This window comes from Nycticebus coucang, chromosome 12 (assembly GCF_027406575.1).
Source record: "Nycticebus coucang isolate mNycCou1 chromosome 12, mNycCou1.pri, whole genome shotgun sequence".
In the NCBI taxonomy this organism is placed as follows: Eukaryota; Metazoa; Chordata; class Mammalia; order Primates; family Lorisidae; genus Nycticebus; species Nycticebus coucang.
The window spans coordinates 95190393-95203284 of record NC_069791.1 but is presented as its reverse complement, the minus strand read 5'-3'; the positions used below and the strand labels follow the sequence as shown (position 1 = coordinate 95203284).

The 12892-nt window shown below is 46.4% G+C and overlaps 1 protein-coding gene across 5 annotated transcripts in view; it reads left to right on the top strand.

Annotated features, from left to right (window-relative positions):
• Positions 1 to 12892, top strand: part of ABCC1 (ATP binding cassette subfamily C member 1) — a 153627-nt gene that overhangs the window by 98585 nt on the left and 42150 nt on the right. For all 5 annotated transcript variants that reach the window (XM_053557315.1, XM_053557314.1, XM_053557313.1 and 2 more), the window contains 4 exons: positions 2846 to 2924; positions 6461 to 6587; positions 8929 to 9105; positions 11294 to 11461. In XM_053557315.1, the coding sequence (XP_053413290.1) occupies positions 2846 to 2924; positions 6461 to 6587; positions 8929 to 9105; positions 11294 to 11461 (551 nt within the window). The remainder of the gene's footprint in view (positions 1 to 2845; positions 2925 to 6460; positions 6588 to 8928; positions 9106 to 11293; positions 11462 to 12892) is intronic.

The following is a 12892-nucleotide window of genomic DNA, read 5'->3' as shown; positions in this document are numbered from 1 at the left end:
TGTGAGCCCCCAGGAAGCAAAGCCTTTGCAGAGCTGCATGGAAGGGGAGGGAAGCCCTTCCTCCCAGGGCTTCTCTCATCGTGTACATCCCAGGAGGGTGAACTTGCACTTTTGCTTTCTTTTTTCTTTTCTTTCTTTCTTTTCTTTTCTTTCAAGGCCCCACCTTGGCCTCCCATAGTGCTGGGATTATAGGTGTGAACCCCTACGCCTGGCCCACATTTGCTTTCTTGCTAGGACACAGCCACTGGGTGACACATCCCCCAGGAATCACTTTCCAGGGGCCCAAACTTGAGCCCAACCTTGATTCTGTTCTGGGCTTATGGACAGGCCAAATAAGGACTCTGGAGAATGGCCAACCTCCCCAACTCATGAGCTGTGTATATTTAGGTCTGAACCTCAGTTTCTTCATCTGGATAATGGGAACACAAGTAGCTTTATTTTGGCATGGTGTTACAGATTTTTGTTGGTAGCTTGTTCATTTATCCTTCCCCAGCTGCTCCTCCTGAGCAGGGATTTTGTTTAGATCTGCTTCTCCAATTAATAATAAATATTAATGACATTGAGAGCAGCGACAGTGTGATGCAGAGGTTGGTCCTGCCACCCGTGTTCTTTCCCAAGTATGTCAGTGCACTGTCTCATCCCACGCTCACCGCAGCACCGGATATCCGAGGAAACCGGCCTCAGTGACTTGTCTGAGATGCCACAGCTGCTAAAAAGTAGAGGCAGGACTCACACCCATAGCCGGTCAGTTGGAATCTGTGCTTTCCCGGCCGTATGGTGTTGCCTGTCTGAGATTTACTGAGCACCTGCTGTGTGGGAGGTGTCACTCAAAGGTTGCTGCACATATTGCCACATTTGCACCCTACCACAGACCTCTGGAGTTGATTCCATGATCATCAGCCCTATTTTACAGACAAAATAAGGCACAGAGAAGTTAAGTAACTTGCCCATGGTAGCTCAGGGATTCAAACCCACAGTCTGGCTCCAGAGCTTAATACATATGGCCAGAGGATCTAATGTGAGCCTTGTGCCTCAGCTCCGCCCAAAGATAAAAAGCACTCAACCTGAACAAGGAAACTGGAAGGTGCTATTTACAGAATTCAACAAAAACCCCCAGCGGGAGCCACAGAGAAGCAGGGAGCTGCCAAGGGGCCCTGTCCATACAGAGAGCTGGACAAACCCTAGATTCCGGTGCCAGGTCCGTGTTCACGCATCTTCATGAGGCATTGACATGGCGCCTGGTGCACAGAAGATGCTGGATGGGTTGTGGTGCTCACCACTTCTCTAGTACGAGTGAGATGCTCTCAGCTTCTTAGGCTCAATCCCTAGGTCACGGTTTCTCCTTCTGGGCACTATGGGCATCTGGGGATGCCCCATCCTGTGTTGTGGAAGGTGGCCCTGTGTACCGTGCAAGGTGGAGCAGCATTCCTGGACGCTGTCCATTAGGTACAGTGGCACCCACCCTAATTTTGACAACCTAAAATGTCTCCATACATTGCCAGATGTCCCTTGGCGGGGAGGGCATAGTTTCTCCCAGTTGAGAACCAGTGGCCGTCATCCTCCTCATATCCCTGGCCTGTGGTCATCTGGTTTCTGCTGTGTGGAGGAACAAGTCCCCTCACACAGTGTGGGAGTGAGGCCTTCTCCTATAGGTCAAATTTCTCTGCAAAACATAGGCTGAAGTTTGAGGCAGCTTGAGGAAGTTTCACTACTGAAGTTGTTCACAGCTCACCAAAGTGTCAGCTGTGGGTATGGGCCAGGCCTCAGCCCCTCCTTCTGGCCCTGTTAGCTGCTTCTGGGGTGGTTGAGTCTAAAGTGTTTGTCCAGCTCTCTGTGTGGCAGACAGGGCCCCTTGGCAGCTCCCTGGTTCTCAGTGGCTCCTGCTGGGGTTTTTTGTTGAATTCTATATAAATAGCACCTTCCAGTTTCCTTATTCAGGTTGAGTGCTTTTTCTCTTTGGGCAGAGCTGAGGGACAAGGTTAACCTAGGTTAGCCAGTTACTTCCTCTCCCTGCAGGTTGGAGGAAGGAAGTTATTTCTGCATTTGACAGCTTAAAAATAAAATCCACTGTATTATCTCCAGGGGGTCTTAAGCTGGCTCATAAGTAAAAGACTTTATTTTGTTTGTTTTTTTAGGTGAGGGACTGAAGTAAGAAGAAAATTAAGGGGAGGAAAAGTGCATAGTGACAGGCGCTAGGAGTCTGAGAGACCCGGCGCCCATACAATGTGGGCTTTGTCTTAACCGCCCTCCCCTCTCCCATACTTTAAGGCCACACTTCCTTTTCATGTTCTGCTTTGAGTGGCTGGTGTTTTAGAAAGGTTGACCTTCTGTGATGTGTGCAGGGTGGTGTGGCTGGAGCTAGAGTGAGGAAGAGGAGCAGCATGTAGATATTGGGGTGGAACGACCTGGCCTTGAGCACCAAGGAGGGCTTGTGGGTGTGGCGAGGGCCACTCTGCCCTCCAGCTCTGCTGGAGCTGCCTGAGCCTGGCTGAGAAGGGGTGAGGGAGTCCCCAGAGCCTCGAGTAACCCTTGAGGGCCCCCTGCCCCGCCCTGTGCAGCCATCCCCCCTGATGAGCATCAGGGTGGCGTAACCTCCTGTCTTAGGAGGCCAAGCCCTCTGCGGTTTCCTTCTGCTTTCTGGGTGTGAGGCTGCCTCCAAAACTGCAGGTTGGGGCTTTTCTTTCAGAAACTGCGGCTGATACCACCAGATAATGCCCAACACCATTAGTCTCTAGCATCTGGGCTGGAACTACTTGACCAGGGAAAAAAGAAAACTGGGTGTTCTTACTCACGCTTAGCCCATGACTCCATCTGTGCCTGATGTGTTTCTTCTACTTTTTCTCAGGAGGTGGAGGGAGCAACAGCATCACCATGAAGAATGCCACCTTCACCTGGGTGAGGAGCGACCCTCCCACACTGAATGGGTAAGGCAGGACACAGACACACACGTGGTGGCCTGGAGTTGAGCTGTGAGGCTTTGGTTAAACATGGATTTGAATTCTTGACACACTTCAGCTTTGTCACTTTGCATTTCTGAGCCTCAGTCTACCCGTCTGGAAAATAGGTTCACATAGACCTACTTGGGCTATTGTGAGGAGCAGATATGAAAGTGCATAGCCCAGAGGGTCTCCTCTGATTATAAGTAACAAAAACCTCGCACAGTAGGCTTACACAACAAAAGGGGTTTGGGGCTTACAAAATAGAGAAGTTCCACTTTCAGGTATGGTATATTCGAAGGACTTGGTGCCATCAGAACTTTTCCATCCTTTCTTTGTGACACTTCCCTCTGTGCTGCCTAATTCTCAGGCGTCTCCTCCCTTCCTGATGGGTCATGTGTCCTTCCCTGATCCAATCACCTTATCTGGAGGGACTGGGTGCCCTGATTGGCTAGGCCAGGTCTGAGGCTATGATGTAGCTTAGGCTGCTAACCACTGGTCTATCCACGTGCACTTCCTGTCAGAGTGGAATTGTTCTTCCCTGGCTTCTCCTAAGTACCCTGGCTGGCCGCCTCACCCTTTCTGGGCAGCTTTCTGCCTGGCACTCTGCCCACCACAGTTCTTATCTTTCTGAAGCATATGGTGTCCAGAGAATTGGCCTGGTCTCCCTGCCACTTTGTCAAGTACCTTTTCTTTCTGACTGGTGGCCTCACTCAGCAGCATTTTTAGGCCTCCTTAAAGGGCCTAACAGGAACTTTTAGGGACTTGATTTATCCCTATTGCCCTAAATTATTATCCCCTAAGTAGCCAAATTGCTGCTTTGTTTTGTCAGATGGGGGACAAACTCTCCAGAGAAAAGAAACTATATAAAATTCATGATGGGACTGTGTGTTTAAGTTCTTCCTTGTGTCTAACCTAAATCCGGTCTGCTTCAATTACAGCTTTTCTCTCGTTTTGCTCCACCTCAGTTTCCTCTGTGCCCTCATCCTTCCCTCTGTCCTTCCAGTCTCAAAGGCCATCCTGTTCCAGTCACTCTTTTCCTTGCAACTCTGAGAACCTCCTTTATCTAGTCAAATCTTCCCTCTTCTCAGCATATTAAAATATTCCAGTCTCAAGATCAAACATCCGAATTATAGGGATTCCTGAAGGGGGGAGGATGATCCTAAAGGCACCAGTGCTCTATTCTAAGACATTAGGCTGGAGAATTTCCCAAGTGTTACAAGAGACGTACCAATTCAAATCATAGTTTCAGAACCCCAGCACAACTCAATCCAAGCAAAACATCTCCTAGACACATTGTAATTAACTTTGCCAAATTTAATATGAAGGAGAAAATCCTGCAAGCAGTCAGGAGTAAGAAAAGCATTACCTACAAAGGGAAAAACATCAGGATGAGCACAGATCTTTCAGCCGAAAATTTTCAAGCCAGAAGAGGATGGTCATTGACCTTTAACCTTCTTAAACAAAACTATTTTCAGCCCAGGATCCTGTATCACACTAAACTGAGTTTCATTTTGATGGAGAAATCAAATACTTTACTGACATCCGTGTGTTGAGGAAATTTGCCGTAACTAGACCAGCTGTATAGGACGTACTCAGACCCATTCTTCATAATGACCAACCCAATGGTCCACTGTCAAAGTAAACTCACCCAGAAATTAAAGAACAAAGCCTAGCTTCCACAATGGTGAAAGGGATAAAAAGAGGCTCTGGACCTCTGACAAATGAGATGACCCAAACTCCACCATATCTATCAGTTCTCTCAATGAATGTGAATGGCATAAATTCTCCTCTAAAGAGGCACAGGCTGGCAGACTGGACACAAAAACTCAGGCCAGATATCTGTTGCTTCCAAGAAACACCTTACTTTGAAGGATAAAACAAGACTCAGAGTAAAGGGATGGAAAACAGTAATCTAGGCAGCTGGAAATCAGAAAAAAGCAGGGGTTGCAGTCTGATTTGCAGATGCAATTGGATTTAAATCAACAAAAATAAGGAAAGACAAGAATGGACACTATATACTTGTTAAGGGAAGCACACAACAGGAAGAGATTTCAATAACTAACATTTATGCATCCTACCTGAATGCTGCTTGATTTAGCTCAAGGATGGGGGGAAAAGAATCCAGTGTACTCAATACTGATATGAAACCAATATATAAACAATTACATGCTCGTATGAATGATAAAACACACATATAGTCTAGCAAGGGGGAGAGGTGAGGAGGGCAATTGGCAGGAGGAGGGAGGGCATTTGGCAGGATCTCATCTAACAATTTGAACTTGACCTTGGAAGTGAGAACAATGTAACCTAAAAATTTGTACCCTGGTATCAATTTGGAAAAAAAATCCTGAAAAATTGCTGTAGACATTTGCCTTTTGAGTTAATCTACAAGGGGAAAAAAGAAACTTCAGAGTTCATTTTGAAGTCCCCAGGCCTAAATAGACTTTATCTGCCATCAATTACCTACATGTACATAATTTTACATGGCTTTGTGCATGCAAATAATTTTAAATGTCTTTGTGTAGTAGCCACATTTCTCTTGCTTATGAGGTCTTTCCTCTACCTGTACCCCGTTTGCATTTTCATGGCTATTTCTGTGGAATAAAAATGAAGGAATGCTTTCTTGAATGCATAAATAAGTAAAATATTCCAGTCTTGGCTGGACAGTGGCAGATTTTGCCTCACTGGGCCTCCTGTCCATGCCTCTCTTAGCATGGAAATAGAAGAATAATCAGTTACCATGCAGCAGTATCAAAAGGATTAAACAGTGACAGCAAAATCTGTCAGCATTTCTACTAGTATTTCAAAACCATTATAGTAGCAGTTGAAAAGCAGAGTCAATGTAAATGAACGCAGGAAGCCCTGGGTGTGCTGGCCATGAACGCAGGTGGAATCCCAGCTCTGCTGTGCTGTTGGCAGTGGGAGTGACATGGAATTGTCCCACGTCATGTCACAGCCAGTCATGCTGATAGAGCATTGAACTTATTTCATTTTGCTAACTGCTATTTGTTAAAGGATGATTTCAGCAGAGATGCATTCATGTCCATCTCCCCTTCGACCCTTCCCTGAGTCTCAGCTGGAAGCAAAGCAGGGACATCTTAGCGTAACTTCCTTCAGGGTCTTCCGAGGCCTGGCTCACCACCCACTCTCCTCTTTAGTGCCATGGGACCCCTAATCACACCCTGACACTTCACCCCTTTGGGCCTTTCTCCAGCTGTACATGGGTTTCTGTGTCCAGGCCATGCCTACCCTTCCTTGGAGTTTGTTGTGAGCTGTCCAGAGATCACACTGTGCCCTCAGGGACGTTAACTAACATCTCTCCATTCAGCTCAGATGTATTTGCATCCTGGCACCTGTTTCCTGCCTCACACCTGCAGCCTGCTAGATGATTTGCTGCACTGAACTCAGTAGGAGCTTCCAGGCCTCATTACCTGTTCAGGCCCTGCCTTCAGTCTCTCTCTACTCTGGGTGAATCCAGCCTAGCAGTGCAGCTGAGCCAGGGTATGTCTTTGTCCTTTCAGCATTACCTTCTCCATTCCGGAAGGTGCGTTGGTGGCTGTGGTGGGCCAAGTGGGCTGTGGGAAGTCGTCTCTGCTCTCAGCTCTCCTGGCCGAGATGGAGAAAGTGGAGGGGCATGTGACCATCAAGGTAGGACAAGGACTGGGGGCGGGGCACAGAGAGGTGGGGGCTGATGGCCTGTGTAGAAGGTCAAGACTGACGGTGGTTATTTTATGACTGTCGCTGTGCTAGAATTCCAAGCAGCAGGGTCTCTCCTCCTCCTCATTCTCTTTCCATTTGTCTCTCTCGCCCATCCTTTCTGTTTTACCCTGTGCCATCTTAGAAAGCAGGATTTGGGTATCATTTATTTCCTGCTGTGTCCCAGCACTGCTCGGCAGGCGTGTAGTAGCCGCTTGATCAATACATAGTAAACACAAGGACTGCGCCCTGGAGGACTCCCGTCTCCTGCCCTCCCTGCCTCTGCCCGCATCGTCCGTCTCCTCAGTCTGTTTATGCGTTGATCTTCCTGGCTTGTCCTTTCTCTTTATATTTTCTCTGTGTATCTCTTCTTGTATCAAAACTTAAAATGTTTGATTTATGTGGTTGGAATATTTTCATAGAGCATTTTTTTTAAGAGTGTTCATCAAACTATCAACATGGGGCTAAAAAAAAGACTAGTTTTATTGCTTTTAAATACACAGAGTACTTGGAACTAAGTTGAAATTTCCTGAGAGTGAACTTAAGGCTGTTGGGCAGGTTAAAAAAAATCCAGTAGAAATCAAAATCCTTCTTTTCCATTTAGTTCATTCCCCGTGAAGGCCTTTTCTTCATGTAAAAATACATTCCTTAAAGTTTTCTTGACACTAGCATTTCCTGGAGTGTGGTCTGCTGCAAATTCATCTTGCAGGATGTTTGGGGAGTAAAGGGCCCCAGGTTCAAACAAGCCTGGGAATAATGCACACTCTGACTCCTTCCTTCTAGAGATTTATAATAAAAATTAGCAAAGTAAAGATTCTCCGAAGTCCTGCAAGAAGAGAAAAACCTATTTAAGTTCGTTTAACCCTGTGTGGCCCTGACATATTTGCCTGTACCTCGTTATTGTCTGTACAGCAGCTGTTTACCTCCCCAGAACTACTGTCTCTTGGAACCCACTTTTGAGAATGCTAGTTTATGGCATTGTTTTTATTGAGCAAAATTCTTTCTTCATTGGTTATACGGTGCCCTTTAGAAAGTATACATTATAGTGGTTGAGTCCAAACTAATGGCATTTGAGAAATGTTGTATCATTACTTTCAAGTACATGCTATAAAGTAAGATGAATGGGCAATGTGAGTTAGGTTAATAGAAGAAAATTCCAGATCACAGTGGAATCCGTGTTGCAGTCTATTCCTTTAACCCCGGGTGTCCGTGATCCCAGCACTACTGGCATTTGGGGCCAGATAATTATTTGTGATTGGTTGTTGTGCCTTGGTAAGGGGAGTGGTAGGAAGAGGTTTAAAATGTTTCTTTTCCCCTCAAATGTTTTAGTAAGTATGGATTGTGCTTCCACTTTGGGGTTATCTGTGGTTCTATGATGAGGCTTTGTGACATTTTTTGGCCTCTTGTAAGTTAAGGATACTGGAACTGGCAGATTAGTTATTTGAGAATTTAGATTAAGAGTCATAGTAGCTGGGATTCACTCTCAGGCTTCCCCCTTGGATTCTCTTCCTTCGGAATCTTCAGTGGTTACTCATTACCTGGCCTCTACAGGTCACGTTCCTCCCCATAGCCTCTGGCTCAGCGTGAGTCTCCTGCTGCGCTCTGGCCCGTTTCCTGTCACTCTCTCTCCTGATTGAGGCGTGTTCCCATTACACTGGCCTTTCTGTTCCTTGAAATGTGCCAACACTGCCTCAGCTCTGGGCCTTTGCACGTGAAGTTCCCTGTGATTTGAATGCTCTTTTCTCTTTGTGAGGCTTAACATCTCTCACCTTTCAGTCTTTGTTTTTTAAAAAAATGTTTTTAACAGTGTTAGCGTTTTTATTACTGAAATACCCAAAGCAAAGATCTGTACTCCACCCCTTATTCTCATACTACCTGTGACACCTTGTGCTACATGGGAATAAAAACAGAAGGACTTTGAAGTGGACTGCTGTGATTTCTCGCTTAAATTTCATCAAAGAAACCTCCTCAAGGAATCCTTGCCAGTCTGGGTCAGACTTTATTTAAAGGTCTCCTATGTTCTTCTTAGTGTTGACAACTTTAGTCAAGTAGCTTTGTGGTCATGTCAGGCACTTTCACTCTTCGGAAGCAGGGGGTTAACTCCTGTCCCTGGAGTCAGTGATTCACCCAGTGTGGCTTCTGATCCCAACTCTGGCATCTGTAGTTCTTTGTGACTCAGTTTCCCTCTTGTTAAGGCAGTAGGTATAATGAAAATGTCTTGTGAAGTGGGCTGTCCTAGCTGTTGTCCTGTTGATCAAGTCTGTCTGTCCCCCCCCCTCCATTTTCCGAGTAGGGCTCAGTGGCCTACGTGCCCCAGCAGGCATGGATTCAGAATGATTCTCTCCGAGAAAACATCCTTTTTGGACGCCCGCTGCAGGAACGGTATTACAAGGCAGTGATAGAGGCCTGTGCCCTCCTCCCAGACCTGGAAATCCTGCCCAGCGGGGACCAGACGGAGATTGGTGAGAAGGTCAGTGCAGTTTCAGCATCAGTCCCTAGATCCGTCAGTTGTTGTGTAACAAACAGCCACAAAAGCTCAGTGGCTTGTTAGTCGGCTCCAATGGGCTGATTCCAGCAGGGGAAGAGTGGGTGCTCCACTGAATGCTGCAGGCTGGCTGGGCTGGGCTCTGGGCCGTGATGTGGCTCAGGTCTACCTACATGGGTTCTTACTGAGGTTTGGGCTGAGGGGGTGAGGCTGTCCCTTCCCTGTACACAGCAAGTCACTTGTCCAAGCACAAAGGCAAGGGACCAGGAAACCTGCTTCCCTTGTGGTCACATGATGGCAAAGTCACATGACAAAGGGCATGATATAGGGAGGACGCATGTCTGATTCAAATGTCCCAGGGCACAACCATGATAATAACAACACAGTTGCTAACACTTACTGAGCATTTTCTGTGTGGCAGGCACCACGCTTAACGTTTTACATCTGTTTCATTCATAGCATGCCCATGAGGTGAGATTTTTTTTGTTATCCCCGTTAAATGCTCAAGGAAAGGGTGGCACAGAGAGGCTAAGTGACTTGCCTGAGGCAACAGCCTCAGAGAGAGCATGGCTACTATTCCATGTTCTTAGCGGCTACATTTTGTCACCACTAAGGAAGGTGATTCTCTGTTCATGTCAGCCATCACCCCTTCCACCACCTCTCCATCCCCCAGCTGTTCTTCAGCAGCCCCCATCCCCTTGCCCTCTGTAGGCCTTTGCAGGTGCCTTTGCCTGGCCACCTTGCTCTGCCACCCCCTGGTGGTTATCCAGTGTGTTGCAACCAGGAGTTGAAAAGCTTGACCTCACCTAATGTGCATGATGCAATGGTACATTTCAAAACTATTAAGAAATGAGTATAATTGTGATGGATATGTTACTTAGTTCAATGTAAGCATTTCACATTGTGTATCAAAGCAGTACCCTGAACCCCATAAATGCATCAAAAAGTTATGATTTAATAAAAAAAATAATAAAAATTGGTGGCTCCACCAGCTTTCTGATTTGGTGAATGATTTTTTTAAAAATTGAGGTAAGTCGGGCGGTGCCCGTGGCTCAAAGGGTAGGGCGCCAGTCCCATATGCCGGAGGTTGCGGGTTCAAACCCAGCCCTGGCCAAAAAAAAAACAAACAAACAAAAAAAAAATTGAGATAAGTCTATAGTTCCTTGGAGAGAAAAAACAAACTGTGAGCAGGGGCTTCTTGGTTTGCAAAGGAGCTCTGGTTATGTCTCTCCTTTTCTGCACATCAGCTTTGTGCTGGTTTTTTTTTGCTTTTTTTTAATAAAAAACAAACAAAAAAAACCAATGTCTGTGCCCGACACAGAGTCCTCACTATCCCAGTCTAGATCCCCAAACCAGAATCTGGAGGGAGAGACTATGACTGGCTACCTTGGGTCCATTATCTGCCTCTGGGCCAATAAGCTATGGCCAGAGGGCCCATCAAAGGGAACTTGGCTACTAGGATGGGCCTTGACTCAGGGGAGAGAGAACAGGCATCTCTTGGGAGGGTCAAGAGATGGGTGGGTACCCCAGTGGGTGTCTGTAGTGATTCCCCAGCTGGATATGGAAATGTCATGGGGAAAAGGGAAGTAGGGCTCCTGTGTCTGGTCCTGGCAGTGTCCCTCCTCCTGGAGAGTGGAGCCTAGGGTGGATTTTAGCACCACTGGGGGCAGATACTGCCTGGGCTCTACGTAGCTTCTCCAGGGAACTATAGATCCAGAATAAGCTGGCAGGAGATGTTGGCTGTTAACACAGTAGCAGCAGCAACAACAAAAATATTATCACATCTACCCACGTCCTCCATGAGACTAAAATACCAGGGGCCAGCATCATTCAGTGCCATCAGACACCCTTCGATGGGTGCTCACTGTGGGCCAGCTGCCCTGCCCCACAACTCACAGGGGACTTGGGTTTTCTCTTTTGCCCATTTTATAGATAGTGCTAAGCCCCGTGCCATGGTTCCATCCCTGGCTGTGGTGGAGCTAGGACGTGAACCTGTGTCCGTGCAGATGTGATCTGTACCCATAGTCTCACATTAAAACAGGAGGCAAGGCCCTTCAGGACCTCCAGCCTAGGGCCACTGCCTCCTGAGCAGGTCAGCCTCTGCGTGCCTCTGCGACATTTCTTGAGTCTTAAGGTTTCCCAGGAACCCCACTCCTCTGCCTTGTCTCCCCAGGGTATGAACCTGTCCGGGGGCCAGAAGCAGCGTGTGAGCCTGGCTCGGGCCGTGTACTGCAACTCCGACGTTTACCTCTTGGATGACCCCCTCTCGGCGGTGGATGCCCATGTGGGAAAACACATATTTGAAAATGTGATTGGACCCAAAGGGATGCTGAAAAACAAGGTACCTGCTGGTGGGATGGGGCTTGGGCACCAGCCGCTTCCCATCTTTAGTGAGGTTGGAACGTGTCCCCTTTAGGAATCCTTTGCTTCCCTTGCTTTTTTTGGTTTTGTTTTGTTTTAATTGTACTTTAGGGACACGTTTCTCATGCTTCCCTTGGAAGTCTTCCTGAAACAGCAGTCTTGGACTTACTTGTCTTTATAGGGATTAAGTTCTTGACATAGACTTGAATTCATTGCCTCCTCTTGGCCAAAGAAGGTGTCTCTTCCTGATTACATTACAGGGCTTCCCAGAGGAGTCCTGCCTTACGACCTGCCGTGACTGAGCAGGCCGTACCTCCTTCCATGCCAAGGTGGCTGTGGGTGGACCGATGGCCGTCTGGAGCAGGAATATTTCCACAGCACTGTAACACGATAGGAAACAGTTCCTGTGTTCTTTTTGACACGGCAATTGGTGGTGGCTGGTGGGTTCACAATGGCTTGTCTTTTTTTTTTTTTTTAAATCCTGAGTATAAAACTAATGTTTACCTATGGGGGAAATATAGAAACTTAAGATAAACATGAGAAAACACAATCCCACCAGTTTGAAATTTTGTATTTCTTCCACGTCATTTTGCTGCGTGTATAAACTTTTAATTTTCTATTTTCTTATTTGTGTGTGTGTGATCTTTTTAAGTAGGGTTACCTTGTTATACGTGTGTGCAGCAGGCCCATGTGTACCATCAAGACTCAGTGCAAACATAATTTTTAAGTAGTAAAAGGTATTTTGTAAAGTCATCAAAGTATTGCATGCCCCTGGCAACAAAATCAGTGAGCACAAGAATATATGTATATGTAGTAAATAAAATGCTGTACCCCTCATTCTTCTCTCAAGAGCAGGGGTCAGCAAATGTAGCCCACCACCTATTTTTGTGTGGTTCTTGAGGTAAGCATGGTGTTTACATTTGTAGATGCTTAGAAGAAATCTGAAGAAGAATAGAATCTTGTGACCCTTAAAACTCACCTTAAATTTAAATATCAGTGTCTGCAAATAAAGCTTTACTGGAACACAGCCAGTCTCTGGGCTGCTTCCTGCTATAACGGCAGTGCTAGTGTAGATGGCAACAGTGAGGCCTCGTAAAGCAGAAAATATTGGCCCTTTAAGAAAAAATTTGCTGACTTTTTTATCCATATAGTTTGATGACTATCTTCCCAAACTTTCAGATCTGCAGATAATATACATACCTGTACAAATTTTGCAGTGGTTTTTGGTGTGGCGGTCAGGGGAAATTGCTGTAAAAAAACATTAGGTTTTGTGTGCACACTGTTTCGCAGAGGCTTTTTACCTTTATTCATTCACACATTTGCCCAGTTCCTTCCCTCCTCATCTTTCAGTATTTTGCTCAAAAATTGCCTTTGCCATCACTCTAGTTTAAACTGCAAGCGCCACATTCCC